The 17500-nt window shown below is 46.2% G+C and overlaps 1 protein-coding gene across 2 annotated transcripts; it reads left to right on the top strand.

Annotated features, from left to right (window-relative positions):
• The first annotated feature begins 7500 nt into the window (after window positions 1–7500).
• Window positions 7501–17088, top strand: ZNF3 (zinc finger protein 3). Of its 2 annotated transcripts, XM_061209343.1 has the most exons (7): window positions 7514–7596; window positions 7747–7841; window positions 8739–8867; window positions 11218–11354; window positions 12622–12713; window positions 13004–13130; window positions 14842–17088. In XM_061209343.1, the coding sequence occupies exons 4-7, from the start codon at window positions 11300–11302 to the stop codon at window positions 15906–15908; spliced, it is 1341 nt and encodes a 446-aa protein (XP_061065326.1). In that variant the 5' UTR covers window positions 7514–7596; window positions 7747–7841; window positions 8739–8867; window positions 11218–11299; the 3' UTR covers window positions 15909–17088. The 2 variants fall into 2 exon arrangements, with proteins under 2 accessions (XP_061065325.1, XP_061065326.1); XM_061209342.1 differs by lacking the exon at window positions 7747–7841 and having other exon boundaries at window positions 7501–7596.
• The last annotated feature ends 412 nt before the right edge of the window (window positions 17089–17500 follow it).

Here is a 17500-nt window from a genome sequence, read left to right on the forward strand (position 1 = left end):
CCCTGCAATGGAAGCGTGGAGTCCTAACCACTGGACCACCAAGTAATTCCCTAGACACCTGTCTTGAGTCCTCTTGGGTCCTATACTGAGATGTTGGACAGGAGGAGCCAGGTGATGGGAAGAAACTGGCCTGGTGATGGTGGTTCCTGAGCACAAGGGTGGAGTGGAAGTCCTTGCTCCCAGGCTGGCCTTGGGGCTGGCACAGGGTCTGACCCTCAGGGCAGCAGCTTTTGCAGGCCAGCTCCTTCCAGTGTGTCACTGGTGAAGGCAGCTCGCAGACAAATAGGCTAAAACCTTTTTTCTACATCCTGGGAGCCAGGTTGCCCTGGAGCAGAAAAGATGGGGCAGCTTCCTTGTCAACTGTCCCTCAGGGATGGGACTGCAGCTTGAGCTCAGTCAGCTGAGGAACTTGGTTGAATCTCTCTCAAAGGAGACAAACTACACGAGCAACAACGCTATTCCCAAAGCCACGTTTGGAGTGTGGTCATGGAATCTGGTACTCGGCTCCAGCTGCTACTTCCAGAGCCAAGGTGCCCTTCCCCAGCCTCACCAGTTCTCTGAAGGAAGGCAGCCATCCTAACTAATCTCAGGGAGAGACCTTTTCACCCTAACCCAGTGGTTCTCAGCTGGGGGCGATTCTGTCCTTCAGAGGTTTGGTTTCATAGTTCTATGTTTCATGAGTCCTTATCATATGGGCAATTATACTGTAATTATTCTGTAAAATAAATATTTACATAAAAATACTGAATTACTATAATGTACACCTGAAACTCATATAACATTGTAACTCAACTTTACTTCAATTTTTTTTTAAGTGTGAAAAATAATATTTACACAAAAAATGATGTTATGTCTGGGATTTGCTTCAAAATAATCAGGAGGAGGATGAGTGGGACTGCAGATGAAACAAGATTGGTACCTATTGATAACTGATCGACATCATAATTCTCTGCAAAAAAACTGTATATAAACTGAAATTTAATTAAATTTTTCTATGAACATAAGGCTTTAAGTATTTAAAAAAATTTCTCCTGGATTGGGTTATCATGATAAGTAGGACTTCACAATTGATCAAAATAGAAATGTACAACAGGGACTTCCCTGGTGGTCCAGTGGTTAAGAATCCACCTTGCAATGCAGACGACTTGGGTTCTATCCCTGGTTGGGAAACTAAGATCCCACATGCCACAGAGCAACTAAGCCCTTGTGCCCTAGAGCCCGAGTGCCACAACTACTGAGCCCCCTTGCTCTGGAGCCTATGCACCTGCTGCAACTAATGACCCTGCGTGTCACAACTAGAGAGAAGCCCGTGCACCGCAACAAAAGATCCTGTATGCCGCAACTAAGACCCGATGCAGCCAAAACTTAAATAAATATTAAAAAAAAAAGAAATGTATAACAAATCTGATCTATGAGTAACAAAAAGTTATTTTTATTAGAATTTATCTCAGTGAGATACAGGGAACTGCCTTGTTTTTCTCAATAGATGGGCATTACTTATTACTGGAATGAAATATTATGTCTATTACTACTTTTGGGTTTTTTTGTTTTTTTTAATAGATCTTTATTGGGGTATAGCTGCTTCACAATAATGTGTTAGTTTCTGTTCTACACCAAAGTGAATCAGCCATATGCATACATATGTCCCCATATCCCCTCCCTCTTGAGCCTCCCTCCCATCCTCCCTATCCCACCCCTCTAGGTCATCGCAAAGCACGGAGCTGATCGCCCTGCTAATTTTGTTTTTTAATTTAATTAATTAATTAATTAATTTAGGCCATGCCCCGCACAGCTTGTGGGATCTTAGTTCCCCAACCAGGGATGGAACCTGGGCCCCGGCAGTGAAACCGCTGAGTCCTAACCACTGGACTGCCAGGGAATTCCCTACTTAAGTGAGATGAGTGGTGAAAGGAATATAGTCATAGCAATGTCAATTTTACCTGCCAAAATCATATTGTGATCTATCACCAGTGATGGCCTTGTCCTCCTCTCATTTTTTTTGGAGGGAAATAATAGGAAATCACTTGAATCGCAAAGGATTTATTCACCTACTCGATGTTGGCAGCAAGATTCCCAATGAATCCTTTTGTTTGGTACCCCAGAAGTTTTGGGGTACCAAGAAAAAGAATAAAATACCTAGGAATAAACCTACCTAAGGAGGCAAAAGACTTGTATTCAGAAAACTATAAAACACTGATGAAAGAAATCAAAGATGACATAAACGGATGGAGAAATACACCATGTTCTTGGATTGGAAGAATCAATATTGTGAAAATGACTATACTACCCAAAGCAATCTACAGATTCAATGCAATCCCTATCAAACTACCAATGGCATTCTTCACAGAATTAGAACAAAATATTTAACAATTTGTATAGAAACACAAAAGACCCCAAATAGCCAAAGCAATCCTGAGAAAGAAAAACAGAGCTGGGGGAATCAGGCTCCCTGACTTCAAACTATACTACAAAGCTACAGTAATCAAGACAGTATGGTGCTGGCACAAAAACAGAAATATAGACCAATGGTACAAGATAGAAAGCCCACAGGTAAACCCACGCACATATGGTCACCTAATTTATGACAAAGGAGGCAAGAACATACAATGGAGAAAAGACAGCCTCTTCAATAAGTGGTGCTGGGAAAACTGGACAGCTATATGTAAAATAATGAAATTAGGACACTACCTAACACCATACACAAAAAATAAACTCCAAATGGATTAAAGACCTAAATGTAAGGCCAGACACTATAAAACTCTTAGAGGAAAACATAGGAAAAATGCTCTTTGACATAAACCACAGCAAGATCTTTTTTGACCCACCTCCTAGAGTAATGAAAATAAAAACAAAAATAAACAAATGGGACCTAATGAAACTTAAAAGCTTTTGCACAGCAAAGGAAACCATAAACAAGATGAAAAGACAGCCCTCAGAATGGGAGAAAATATTTGCCAATGAAGCAAAGGACAAAGGATTAATCTCCAAAATATACAGACAGCTCATGGAGCTCAATATCAAAAAAACAAACAACCCAATTAAAAAATGGGTGGAAGACCTAAATAGACATTTCACCAAAGAAGACATACAGATGGCCAAGAGGCACATGAAAAGATGCTCAACATCACTAGTTATTAGAGAAATGCAAATCAAAACTACAGTGAGGTATCACCTCACACCAGTCAGAATGGCCATCATCAAAAATCTACAAACAATATATGCTGGAGAGGGTGTGGAGAAAAGGGAACCCTTTTGCACTGTTGGTGGGAATGTAAATTGATACAGCCACTATGGAGAACAGTATGGAGGTTCCTTAAAAAACTAAAAATAGAACTACCATATGAACCAGCAATCCCACTACTGGGCATATACCCTGAGAAAACCATAATCCAAAAGCACACATGTACCCCAATGTTCATTGCAGCACTATTTACAATAGCCAGGACATGGAAGCAACCTAAATGTCCAAGTACAAATGAATGGATAAAGAAGATGTGGTACATATATACAATGGAATATTACTCAACCATAAAAAGGAATGAAATTGAGTCATTTGCTGAGACATGGATAGATCTAGAGACTGTCATACAGAGTGAAGTAAGTCAGAAAGAGAAAAACAAATATCGTATATTAACGCATATATATGGAATCTAGAAAAATGGTACAGATGAACCTATGTGTAGGGCAGGAATACAGACGCAGACGTAGAGAACAGATGTGTGGACACAGTGGGGGAAGGAGAGGGTGGGACAAATTGGGAGATTAGGATTGACATATATACACTACCATGTGTAAAATAGCTAGTGGGAACCTGCTGTATAGCACAGGGGGCTCAGCTTGGTGCTCTGTGACCACCTAGATGGGTGGGATGGGTGGGGGGTAGGAGGGAGGGCCAAGAGGGGAGGGATGTAGGTATACATATAGCTGATTCACTTCATTGTACAGCAGAAACTAACACAACATTGTAAAGCAATTTTACTCCAATAATAAAAAAAAATATTGGCCGCAAGATTCCCAAAGAATCCTTTTGTTTGGTACCCCAGAAGTTTTGACCCTGAGGGCAATGCACCATTGCAAGATTTGGGGGAGAGAAGCCTGACTATCTTCTGCCAGGTTGGGAAGGTGACCGAGAAAGAGGGTGCCCTGGCCACTGGGATGCTTTCCAGGAGAGCAGTTTTAAACGTGAACAGATAGAAAATAAGGATCTGGGGCAAACATGGCACTGGAAGCTGTGGGGACTGTGCAGGGCCGAGGTCTGCAGTCTGTGCATCGTCTGTGTCGCCGTGGCACACTGGCCCGGCTCTGCTGTCGGGTCGTAAATTCACAGACAAACATGAATGGGTAACAACAGAAAACGGTGTGGGAACCGAGGGAATCAGCAATTTTGCACAGAAAGCTTTGGGAGATGTTGTTTACTGTAGTCTGCCTGAAGTTGGGACAAAATTGAACAAACGAGGAATTTGGTGCTTTGGAAAGTGCAAAAGCTGCTAGTGAACTCCACTCTCCTCTATCAGGAGATGTAACAGAAATGAATGAAGCTCTAGCAGAAAATCCAGGACTTGTCAACAAATCTTGTTATGAAGATGGTTGGCTGATCAAGATGACATTCAGTAACCCTTCAGAACTAGATGACCTAATGAGTGAAGAAGCATATGAGAAATACATAAGATCTATTGAGGAGTGAAAATGGAACCCCTAAATAAACTAGTTTGAAACAACTTAAAAAAAAAAAGAAAGAAGGATCTGGGAATGGATTTTTTCAGAACTGGCTGTGTCCTCACACTCTTTGGGAAGATTTGTGTGTTCTCCACCCTCCCCCTTCCCTATGCCCCCTCCCCCAGGTCCTCATATCCTTGTCTGAAAACGGCTACAGTCTGACATGAGACCCAAATACGGCCACCAGTACCCTTCCTTCTATGGACCTCTGATAAGGCTTATTATTTTTAAAATGAAATTAATATTTTTACTGCTTCATCAAGGACATTCTTAAATGAAACTGGATTTTTAAAAAAACTATGAATGCATGGCAATGAAGAATATAATAGTTCAGTTTTGTGCCATTACCTGAATTTATGCTAAGGCATTAGCAGTTTCACCCACCATTACTTTTGTAGTATCACTGCAAAGTCAACACAGTGAAAAAGACAAAAAAATCTTATCTTATGAAAACAGTTTTGACCTCCCAGACCACCTGGTCACAGGGACCCGCACAGGTCCACAGAACATACTTTGAAAACTTCTCAAAATTAGATACTTCAAAGATACGATAATGTTACAAATAATATCATACCAGAAGATTCGAGATTTTAGATGAAACAGATAAATTCATAGAAGAAATTAACTTACCAAATCTGATTCAAGAGGAAGTAGAGATATGAAAAATTCCAAGCCAAATTCTAGGCTTCTGTGGAAGTCTCTTCTGAGATACAGAACAAGATAGATACAATTTTGTTCTAATCTGTTTGCAAAGCCACAGCTGCAGTTTACTTTAGGACAAATGGACTGTTTCATGACTTTAATATTTATTTATTTATTTGGCTGCGCTGGGTCTTAGTTGTGGCATGTGGGATCTAGTTCCCTGACCAGGGATGGAACCCGGGCCCCCTGCATTGGGAGGGCAGAGCCTTAGCCACCGGACCACCAGGGAAGTCCCATGGCATCACTTCTTAATGGTCATTTCGTTGGCCCCAGGAGACAGGAGGGGGCAGGGCGGGGACGGGTGGGGGCCCCGGGCTCCAGCCAGGTCAGGAACTTCCTACTCAGAGCCGATCAAGCCTCAGCGGCTGTGCTTACCAAGGCTTACGTTTTTTACTCTATTTTTTTTCCCTTTCTTTTAGCTTAAAGCTATATGGAAGTTTAAATGTTTTCTTCCCCACCTTGATGGACTGCCTTGGGTATCCCCTCCGTGACTCATGGCACTTCTAAGTCCACAGACTCAAGAAAAGCATTAATAGCAGGGCTTTTGAGAACTTGCTGGGAATTAAACCAGGCGGCTGCAAACTGACTTCTAGGCGGCAGAGTAATAGAGTTGATCGTATTGACGGTGCTGGGAATCTAAGAGCTGTTTCCTGAAGGCTGTCACTAGGTGAACGTTTACAAAACATACAATCCCACTTCGAGGAGCACCACTCTGCCCCACCCTTCCCTCCTCCCCTTGCCACTGCCTCCTGCTTCATCTCTGTTCTTGTCCTGGAGAGAGGAGTGGAAGAATAAGGTACTGAGAAGAGGAAAAGAAAAAAATGCCTTTGTGAGGGGGGAACTGAGACTACTGAACGGCTTGGCTATTCCGAGTATGTGCTCAGATTCTCACTGGGGTCTGGAAGGACTGGAGATGGGTCACACACCCGCACCTCTCAGGCCACCCTCAAGTTTTTGTTACCTGCAAGTTGTTCTCATACCTCGGGAGCTTTGCCCTGGCTGCTGCCTGTGCAGATAACACTCTCTCTTCCCCTCACCAGCCTGCATCACTGCTGGAAAGTCTTCTCAGCTCTGGACAGGGTCCTGCTCTTCATCACCTTTTCTTAGCACTTACCGTATTTTCTTGGAATTGATTAGATTACTGTCCTTAGAGTGAAGTCCCAGGAGAGTAAGGTCTGTTACATTGCAGAGCTGAATGGGTGCGCTATAAATATTGGAGGCAGTAAAAATTGAGATCAACTGCGAGGCAGGGCCATAAGGGAAATCAGGAGATCACAAGAGTTCATTTTGTATATCATCTGAAAGACTTGATTCTCTCACTACCAGGATTCCTCCTGTGAGGGCATAAAAGTGAGTGAACCTGAGTGAACCACGAAGCGTCGCTCCTCATTCCCTCAAGCATTTCACGTGTTTCACACCTTCTTCACAGTGATGGGGCTTCACCAGTTTTCTACGATCTGAATGGATCTACATTGGTAACTTCCCCGTCTTTTCTGCTCGCTTGCCTTGTACAGGTTTTGTCCTCATGTGAACTCTCTAATGGGCCGGAATGTTTTCTTCAGATTTTAGTAATTTAAAGGAGGCATTTTTACATGAAACAAACACAAAACTTGGTTTGTTTGGAAGTATAAACTTGGTTTATTTGGAAACTTCAAGTAAGGGTGAATGTTCTATATTGAATCCTTCCAGCGTCCTCCTGTTTGCTGCGTGTCGGCTTGGGACTCCGATCCCTCGGACACGGTGAGTAATGCTCGGCTCTCGGCGGCTCCGCGGGAGACCACGTGGGAGCGCAGCCAGGACCCACTCAGCCCCCTGCGCCCCGCCTTCCGCGCCCCGGCCGAGCATGCGCCCTGACGACCAGGTGAGCGGCGCCCCACCCGGCCTGGCCAGCAGGGGGCGCGGCTGGCGGTGCGGCAGGCCTGGAGTGTCGCGTCGGTGCTGGGGCCCTGCGCCCAATCAGCAAACCACCGAGAGGCGAAGACCTTCCATTTTCCTAGAGGGAACAAGTGGATGTGGGGGGACCGGGGGAGGTGGGGGTGGTGGTGAAAGGACAGACCCGGAAGCGAAACGGAGGGAACTTCCGTTCTTTGTTCTGTCCCCGGTGTGTGGGTCTGTGACAGGGTCCGACGGGGCCTGGTCGATGTCCGGCCCCCCAAATCTCCCGTCCCTGCCCCCAGGGTGAGTCCGGCCGCCCCCGGGGCTCGCGGTGGGACGGAGGCAGTGGTCGCCGGGGAAGGGGTGGTGTCCGTGCCGCTGCGGCCCGCGGGGTCCCCAGGCCCGCCCCGGGCAGGGTGCCGGGAGGCTCTGGTCCTGACTCCGCTTCCCCAGGGACCCCGCCCCCCAGCGGGCCCTGCGTCGCGGGAGGAAAGGGGCTGCGGTTATGGTTCTGTGACAGCGCCCAACTCGAGTACTTCGAAGTTCTGGTACGGCTGGATAGGCGTTCCTCTCTTTAAAACAGCTGATGACAACGACCCTAACTTGGTCGTTCCCCGAGACGCTTTCATTTGATGTTAACACAGTTAGTTATCCGCGCCCGCAGCAGGAGAGAGGGTCGATTTTTCACTGGGCTGGGTCTGAGGACGAGAGAATGAGGAGTTCAACGAAGTGTGCGTAGTTAAAACTATTCAGATTACAGAATAATCCCCTTGGCGCCCAGTAAATCGAGTCTTTTTCGTAGAGTGGTACAACTGTGTCCCATTTCCAGTTGTAATAGATGCCTGATTTGATTCGCTTTTCAAGTGGGACTGAACACGGGCCGGTGTTTCCATTCTGAAGGGCATGTGTAAACTCCAGGAGAGGATAAGCAGGATGCTGAACCTGAAGTCTGTGGGATAATTAGAGGAACTGAAGGTATTTATCCCCAAGAAGAGAAGTTTGTGGAGTGGGCATCATTTGGTTTCAGGTGTTTGGTGGAGAATTGTGTGGAAGGAGAAGATTCTATCATTGAAGCTCCATAGGGCACTAAGCCTCTGAGAGGTGAAGGTCCAAGGGGCAGGTTTTTAGTTTACCATCCGAAGACCTCTCTAATGGCTAAGCTGTGCAGCAATGGGGCAGACTCCCTGCTGAAGCAGCTGAGAGTGTCTAGCAAGTTAGCTGCCAGAACCTTAGGAACTTGAGAAGGTGTTTGTTGCCCTGGGTGGGTGGTTGACCTGGAGAACCTTGACTTCTGTTTCAGCTCTAAGGGTGCAACACAAATACCAGTTGTGGTCTTAATCAGTATTTATTAGCATATGTCCCCTCTCTTTTCCTCTTATCTCTAAATATCTAGATTAGAAGTGAAGTTTACATAAACATTTAAAATGCCTTTTTTTTTTCCTTAGTCCTACAGCATTGGCATCAACTAAAGTCAGAATTCCCAAGAACTTGAACAGAGGCTGCCAAGTTCCCAATAATTGCTACTCTGGCCTTTTAGAGACCAACTCCAGAGAAGGAAGGAAAGAATCCAGGAGGTAAAGCTTTCCATGACTTGTTCTCACTGCCAGGTCATCTTTCCCAGTCCCCAGGAGCACTCCAGAGAGTGGGGTTGGCAGTGGAGCAGGGGAAGGGCCCTGCCAGGACCTGAAGCTCTGGGGGCACAATGGAGGTTTTTCTTTCTATGAGAAACATTGTTTACTGATCCAGACACCGGGGACTTGTTCTCAACAATATCCGTTTGAGCTCCAGCTTTGGTTAACCCAGCTGGGAGGAGGGAGTGTTGCTTTCTTCTCCGGAGTCAGAGCCTCTGACTTTCCCTTCCTTTCTAAAGGAGAGTTTAGACTGAGAGCGGATTTGTTGGGGGTGCCTGCTTATAACCAATCCTGGAGATTGTAAAGTTCGTTGACAGAAGAAGATGGCTGGCTCTGAGAAAGAGTTGAAGGGCCCCAGCCAAGAGGGTGATGGTGGCAAGAGGGTGTGTCACCTTGATTGTCAGTGGGTCTGGCTTATGCCTGATTCATTGCTTTTCACTGTGTGATGGCACTGGTGATGGGCCTTCTACATCCCCTTGCTGCCCAAAGACTAGAGTTCTCTGAACTCTGAGTGACTCTCAGGGCCCCTCCCCTTTCTATGCCTTAATGTGAATGCAATAGTCTGTAATGATGAAGCAAATACCGTTTGCATTGCTGATTTTCTTACTCCTTTCAGTAGTGCTTTGCATTGTTCATTGGCACTCAACAAATGTTTGTTACAAGAGCAAATGAACAAAGAGGGAGGCAGACAAAATCCAGGGGTTTTCCCTGTTCTTGCCTCAGTGTAAGGATGCTCTGGCGGCTGCCGCACCTATTTTCCATCTGTTGATTCTTGCCACAGCGTTCAGTTGTGAAAAACAAACTTGTACTTGAGATCCAAACCTTAGTCTAGGTACTAACGTTACATCTTATTCCCTGGAGCCACAGAGCACAGCAACCGGGGAGTGGGGACCTTAGGAGGGACAAAAATGGAGTAATAAATAATCTTATGCTTTTTAAAAAGCATTGATTCTTGCTTCAGGGACTTACATTCTGATCCAAGGAAATCTCTTATGAGAGAAGGGAGATAAAAAAGAAGGTTGGCTGCTACCTTCTCGGGGAGAGGAAACACAGCAACTGGGGCTAGTCTCTCAGAACCTGGCGAATATATACACCCACCCCTGTGACGAGACGACACACGGACCACAAAAAGGGACTGAATCCTTCAATAACATCCCACCTTTGACTGAGACTGGAAGCAGAAAACTTTTTTTTTTTTTTTTTTTTGGCCACACCGCACAGCTTGTGGGGTATCAGTTCCCTGACCAAGGATTGAACCCAGGCCACAGCAGTGAAAGCGTCAAATCCTAACCACTAGATTGCCAGGGAGTTCCTGAATTTATCTTAATTTAATAGATCTGAGCTATTTGCCCTGGTTCTGTGAGACAGGTATTGTTTCCTCAGGGTTTTTAAATTAAGACAGAACTTATGGAAACTCCCCACGGTCTCTGTTATTTGGGTGCTTTTTCATGGCCCTTCTTCCTCTAAGGATAGCATCTACATTTAATATAACAGCTAGAAACCTACCACAGTATGTTTTTTTTTCTTCTACTAATTCTAACATTTATGAGGTTTTTTAAAAAAAATCTGTATAGGGCTTCCCTGGTGGCGCAGTGGTTAAGAACCCGCCTGCCAATGCAGGGGACACGGGTTCGAGCCCTGGCCCGGGAAGATCCCACATGCTGTGGAGCAACTAAGCCCGTGCGCCACAACTACTGAGCCTGCGCTCTAGGATCTGCGAGCCACAACTACTGAGCCCGCACACCACAACTACTGAAGCCCGTGCGCCTACAGCCCATGCTCCGCAATAAGAGAAGCCACCGCAATGAGAAGCCCACACACCGCAATGAAGAGTAGCCCCTGCGCACCTCAACTAGAGAAAAGCCCGCGTGCAGCAACAAAGACCCAGTGCAGCCAAAAATAAAATAAAAAATCTGTATACATTAGCTTTATCCATTTTTCCAACTATTCTTAAAAGTTGATATGATACTTACATTTTGCAGTCTGTGTGTAACACTCTTTTTCACTTTAATATTTTTCATTTGAGTAGTTGCTTCATATTTCATTCTGCTAATGGCATCATTTGGCACCCATGTTCCCCATTTTTTGTTGTTAGAAATATCACTCAGTGTTAGGGGGGAGCCTAAAGTGGGATGTGGTCCAGGAACTTCGGCCTTTGACCTAAAAGACTAATCCCAGTTGCTGCATTTCCTCTTTGCTGTTCTGGTACTGACTGAAATGCTAGTTCCCCTCTGTCTGTATTCAAGAGGGTTTTTAAAAATTATCTTTGAACCTTGAACTTTTCCTTCTACAGTGCTTCCTCATTCTCATTCAAAACCTGCTTCCTGCTGACTCTGCAAATAGGAGACCAGAGATCCGAGCTTCAAGCCCGACCCATGGAAACTCAGGCTGATCGAGTATCTCAGGAACCTCAGGCCCTGCTTGAGAGTGGTAAGGAATCAGGGTTCCCTCGTCTTTTTATTCAGCCATTCAGCAATCACCTGTTGAAATCCCTCATTCACCAAGTGCTGGGCTAAATTCTGGAATCCAGACTGGATAGGACATAGTCCTTGCCTTTCACTAGCTCCCCGCCTAGCGGGGAAAGGCGGAATGAAGCCATTAGTTAAGTATAGCTTGGAACTTCCCTGGTGGCGCAGTGGATAAGACTCCATGCTCCCAATGCAGGGGGCCTGGGTCGATCCTTGGTCAGGGAACTAGAGTCTGCATGCCACAGCTAAGAAGTCCGCATGCCGCAACTAAACATCCCGCATGCCGCAACAAAGACCTGGCGGAGCCAAAATAAATAAATGTTTTTTTTAAAAAAAGAATTACAGGAAAATATATATGATCAAGCACAGAAACAGGAAACATTTGTAGTGTGTAGATTTGATCTGGGGATAGAGAAAAAAGAGAAGAGTTGTGGGCATTGTGTCTTCAGTCAGGGCTGGGATGAAGCCCGTTTTCCTCTGGTCAAGAATTTTGTCCAGGGGCTTCCCTGGTGGCGCAGTGGTTGAGAATCTGCCTGCCAATGCAGGGGACACGGGTTCGAGCCCTGGTCTGGGAAGATCCCACATGCCGCGGAGCAACTAGGCCCGTGAGCCACAACTACTGAGCCTGTGCGACTGGAGCCCGTGCTCCGCAACGAGAGGCCGCGATGGTGAGAGGCCTGCGCACCGCAATGAAGAGTGGCCCCCGCTCGCCACAATTAGAGAAAGCCCTCGCACAGAAACGAAGACCCAACACAGCCAAAAATAAATAAATTAATTAATTAATTTAAAAAAAAAAACATGCTCTTTCTGAGATTAAAAAAAAAAAAGAATTTTGTCCAGGAGTTTGAGATGTGGAGAATGACGGAAGGGACGTGAACAGGATAGCTTGTGTTCTGGCCAGGCTTGGGAGGATGGACGAGAATACACTAATCACTAACAGTAGTTCTGGGCAGATGTCATGGAGAGTAGAGTGACTGGAAAGAAAGAAAGGGACCTGGGGCAGACCAGAGAGCCTGGGTCACCAGGGCTTTGGGCGTCTTTCCTCAGGCCGGAAGGCCCGCGCTGAGCGTGCCGGCCGTAAGTGTAAGCGCCTTCCGTAGCTGCAGAGGGAGTGCACTTAGAAGTGTAACGGGGGGGGTCCTTGGTTGTCCCAGGACCTGTGAGTTTTCTGTAGGTCGAGAGGCTTGAGTGCAGATCGACTGACTCATGGACCCTTTAACTGTCCTCAGCTCTTCCTTCCTCAAAAGTTCCTGCATTTTCCGACAAGGACAGTCTGGGGGATGAGATGTTGGCAGCTGCACTGCTAAAGGCCAAGGCCCAGGTAAGCTGTGCTTTTCTTTATCCTCCTTTCCCTTCCCATTTTGCAGAAGTTTTTTGTGTAGCAGCATCCCATTCAGTGCTCTAAACTATGATTCCCTCTGTCAGGACTGTGGGCGTTTCCTGCTAAACAGTGGAACTTCACTTTATCTCAGACTCTCTTCTCTCTTCCTCCACCCTGACCTCCTCTCCCACTTCCCAACATGCGTTATTCAGCCCCATCCCGAATTAGCTTTTGGCTCTGTCAGTCCCATCCCTCAGCCTGAAATTGCACGGGAGAACATGTTGTTTCAGGAGTTGGTGACCTTTGAGGACGTGGCTGTGTATTTCATCCGGAAGGAGTGGAAGCGTTTGGAGCCCGCTCAGAGGGACCTCTATAGGGATGTGATGCTGGAGAATTACGGGAACGTGTTCTCCCTGGGTAAGGAGCGATGCTTCCTCAGTAAAACTCCCTTGGCATTTCTCTGCTTCCTTGTTTGCTAGTAATAGTTGAGTCACTGAAAATCATTAGCTAAGGACTGACTTAGTCTCAGAAAATTCTAACAATAGTAGCAACTCCCATTTGTACAGTAATTTGCAGTTCATAAAGAGTGTTCATAGATACTCTCTCATTTAATCCTCACCGTGATGCAGCTGTTGAGGTAGCCAGAATTAGCCTCATTTTATAGGTGAGGAAAGAGAGGTCAGAGGTCTTAAATGCTTTGCACACAGTCATATTGCTAGTGACGGGCAGGACTCGAGCCCTGGCCTTTTAATTCTATACTTCTTTTTAAATCGGGCACTTTTTCCCATGTTATTCTTAGGACTTAACATTAACATATAACCCAGAGATTTTCCCAAAAGATTACATATTGGGGTCCCTAAACATGTGAGGTACTGCTCAGTGCCCAAGTGAACATTCTGGAACTCTGTCTAGCTCCTCCCCTTCTCTGTCGGACTTCCGTTAGGGATCTGTTGATTTGTGGATGGACCTAGTGTAACTGCTGCTCTTGTAGAAATTTCAACTTGTGTTAGGGAGCAGTTAGCTTCTTAACCTGTTGTCTGTGGACTCTTCATTCCTTTACCCTCACCTGCTTTCAGTGAGGACATTCTCCTGGGCAAGGCCAGGGGGTCTTCCTGACTCCCATTTGAGAACTCCCCATGCATTTCCTCTCTGTCCCCTGCAGATCCTGGGTCTGGGATTGAGCTCTGGGGCCATTTGGTATGAACAGGATAAACCTTGTCCCATGTCTTTCCCTGTGAGCAGGATTCCCATTTCTGAATTTTGACATGATCTCTGGGCTGGAGTGAGAGGAAGAGCCGAGGGTCCTGGGTTTGAAGGGCACTGAGCAGAGAGGTCCTGAGAGGTACCTGTTCAGGTGAGGGAGATACAGCTCTTTCTGTCCCTAACACTCACTGCCCTGCCTTTACTCTTAAAATGTTGACAGACTAAAAATGCTAACAGTCTGGACCCTTTACCCTTGTCCTCTGTGCCTGAAGTTCCCTTAGAAACCCCAGAGCAGTGAAAATAGTGAAGGCAAACCTGGAAACTGTTGACATAGCCTCACATCGTAGTACAGTTTTCTAGGTCTGGGGCCCAGAGATGGACTGACCTTTGTCTCAGGCCCGTTTCCATGGACTTCGCATATAGGTGCCACGACTACAGACCCGAGTGTCCTTTTCTCCTGGGGCTACAGGGCTTCACCCGTGTCGCTTTGTATTCATCACCTTCCCACTTTTCTCCACACCATCTGTGGTTAGTTTCTCGTACCTGCTCCCCACTTCATCCTCTAACTGTTCTGCAGTCACCATCTCCCAGGTTATCTTCAGTCTCTGACCTCTAGGACTTTGTCACTTCATTAAACCGTATGTCCTGTCTCTTCTGTTTTTGGTTCCCTGCCTCTGCCTGATCCAACGTTCTCTACACTTCCACCTTTTTTCTCGATTTTCCTTCCTGCCTTTCTCCTTCCCTGTTTCCTTGGCCCAGTTCTCTTATTCTGCCTTAGCTACGTACAGCCTGGGTAGGCCTCTTTGCACACAGATAAGAGGCATGTGCTTTTAGCCTGTGAACATTATGTGATTATACTGTCTCTGGTTTTGATTCTTTTCCCCACAAAGAACAAGTGACATTTGTGTTTTTTGTATTGTGCCAGATGGTGAGACCAGAACTGAACATGGTCCAGAAATTTCTGAAGATACAGGATCACACGGGGTGCTATTGGGAAGATTCCAAAAGGATATTTCTCAGGGTCTTAAGTTTGAAGAAGCCTATGAACAAGTCAGTCTGAAGAGGCAGCTGGGGAGCTCCTCTGGAGAGAGACTGAATAGGAAGATGCAGGATTTTGGTCAAGTGACAGTTGAGGAAAAGCGAACCCCCATGGGAGGGAGAAGTGAGAAATACAGCGATCTGGGGAACAGCTTCACTGTGAGTTCCAACCTTATTTCCCAGCAGAGACTTCCTGTGGGAGACAGACCCCATAAGTGTGATGAATGTAGCAAGAGCTTTAATCGAACTTCAGACCTTATTCAGCATCAGAGAATCCACACCGGGGAGAAACCCTATGAATGTAGTGAGTGTGGGAAGGCCTTCAGCCAGAGCTCACATCTTATTCAGCATCAGAGGATCCACACTGGGGAGAAACCTTACGAATGTAACGACTGTGGGAAGACCTTCAGTTGCAGCTCTGCTCTCATTCTCCACCGGAGGATCCACACTGGAGAGAAACCCTATGAATGTAATGAGTGTGGGAAAACCTTTAGCTGGAGCTCCACCCTCACTCACCACCAGAGAATCCACACTGGAGAGAAACCCTATGCTTGTAACGAGTGTGGGAAGGCCTTCAGCAGGAGCTCCACCCTTATTCATCACCAGAGAATCCACACTGGAGAGAAGCCCTATGAATGTAACGAGTGTGGGAAGGCCTTCAGCCAGAGCTCACACCTCTATCAGCACCAGAGGATCCACACTGGAGAGAAGCCCTATGAATGTATGGAATGTGGAGGGAAGTTTACCTATAGCTCAGGCCTTATTCAGCATCAAAGAATCCACACAGGGGAGAATCCCTATGAATGTAGTGAGTGTGGGAAAGCCTTTAGGTACAGCTCAGCTCTTGTTCGCCACCAGAGAATTCACACTGGAGAGAAGCCTTTGAATGTAATGGGAGTGAGCAAAAGTTCTCTCCGAGTTACTGCTGAATTAAATAGCAGAGAGTCTACGTGAAAGAGAGCCACACACCTGTTTTCCTCACTTCCTCTGAGTTTCAAGAGCTCCTGCCTTACTATATAAGTATGAACAATTTGGGACGTGTCCCTTCCGACTCCATCCTTTCGCCTTAGAGAATGGGGCATATTGGGCAAATCATCCTGGCACAGTGGTTAGCAACCTAGTCAGTTTTCCCAGGAATGACACCAGCCTTGAAAAATTAGGGTGCAAGCAGCAGATTAAGTGCTGGGAGTAGAGGGAAGCTCTGGGACCAGTCTCCTTCCATTTGGGAAGGGAGTTTGCACTAGACCATTTTTCTCACACCATTTCCAAGGTGGGGATGGAAGCACAACAGGAATAAAATTCCAAGGATTCCTCTAATTGGAGTCAGCATAGCACAGAAGAAAGTGGAAAGAATGTTCTGGGTCGTGTTTTTGCTAGAAAGGGGAAATGGAGGCTGTATTTCAAAGCCACTGCTTCTAATCCAGCTTTAAATTTTGATAAGGAATGTGCTATTTTGTTTCATGACTTCATTAATTATGGGAATCTGGTGCTGAGGGATTTGTTATTTTGTTGGGCATGGGGGAAGACCCCAAGAGAGGTTTTCTGTAGTGACTGTATATCCTTCAGGGCTCTTGGAGCAGCAAGACCAAGTTTCCAAGAGCAGTCTGACGATTTGGGTGGAGAACTCACTCTTCCCTTTTGTGACAGTGAGTCTAACATGAGGGAAAGGATCAAAAGCATTTAGCACTGGCCTCTGTCTCGTTCCCTCCCCTCTCCCTCTTCCTCCTGCCACTCCTGTGATGGAAAGTGATTTAATCTAAACCCCTAGCAACTAAGGACACTTTTAGGATCTCGCTCAGCCAGCTTGCCCTGCCCTCTGATACCGATGACCTCTGACATCTGGCCCCAGCAGCCCGACCTCTCCCGACCCCACCTCTGACTTCAACAGCCAAGTGTGAATGCAGAGAGCACAGCCCAGAGGAGGAAGCTCGGGCCTGAGCCTGGCATCAGGGCTCCTTGCTGGCTTAGAATGGAGCTCCCCGAGTTTTCCCAGTGGAAGGGATGACCTTTCATTATATTTTCCAAATCCTCATCCTGTCGCATAAATGAAATGCACTATTAAACAGAATAGTTTTTCAGAAGGACAGATGGAGTGTGTTTTTGTGCAGGGGCCAAATTTATTTCAGTTTAAACTAGAAACATTAGTGACTGTAAATGGAATCTTTAAAAATTAATCTTTAAAACTTTTTACAGACAGCCATTTCTCTTCTAGTCTCAAATCTGTGACCTCTCTCCCTTGACTCTGTCCTTTCCTCTGCACACTGCCACAGACTATCTCATTTACACAGCCGCTTACACATTCGTACCCACCTTTAGGATTTCATGTGCTGCGTGGCATTCTGTGTTGCACGATACTTAACACCAGCAACCAAAACTAGAAAGGTGTTTCTGAGTATGGGGTTCTTGACAAGAGCATACTTGGATGTTGGGTAACAGTAGGCATATTGAGGGAATTCCCTGGTGGCCCAGTGGTTGGGACTCAGTGCTCTCATTGCCAGGGCCCCGGGTTCCATCCCTGGTCGGGGAACTAAGATCCCGCAAGCAGC

The sequence above is a fragment of the Eubalaena glacialis genome, chromosome 13, assembly GCF_028564815.1.
Source record: "Eubalaena glacialis isolate mEubGla1 chromosome 13, mEubGla1.1.hap2.+ XY, whole genome shotgun sequence".
NCBI classification, from domain to species: domain Eukaryota; kingdom Metazoa; phylum Chordata; class Mammalia; order Artiodactyla; family Balaenidae; genus Eubalaena; species Eubalaena glacialis.

Excerpts from the sequence above, each read along its gene's own strand:
- ZNF3 (XM_061209342.1), top strand. The coding sequence starts at position 7,559 with ATGTCCGGCCCCCCAAATCTCCCGTCCCTGCCCCCAGG. Across the intron at positions 7,597-8,738 it reads CTCCCGTCCCTGCCCCCAGG|TCCTACAGCATTGGCATCAA; the intron begins GTGAGTCCGGCC and ends TTTTTTCCTTAG. Across the intron at positions 12,714-13,003 it reads TGCTAAAGGCCAAGGCCCAG|GAGTTGGTGACCTTTGAGGA; the intron begins GTAAGCTGTGCT and ends ATGTTGTTTCAG.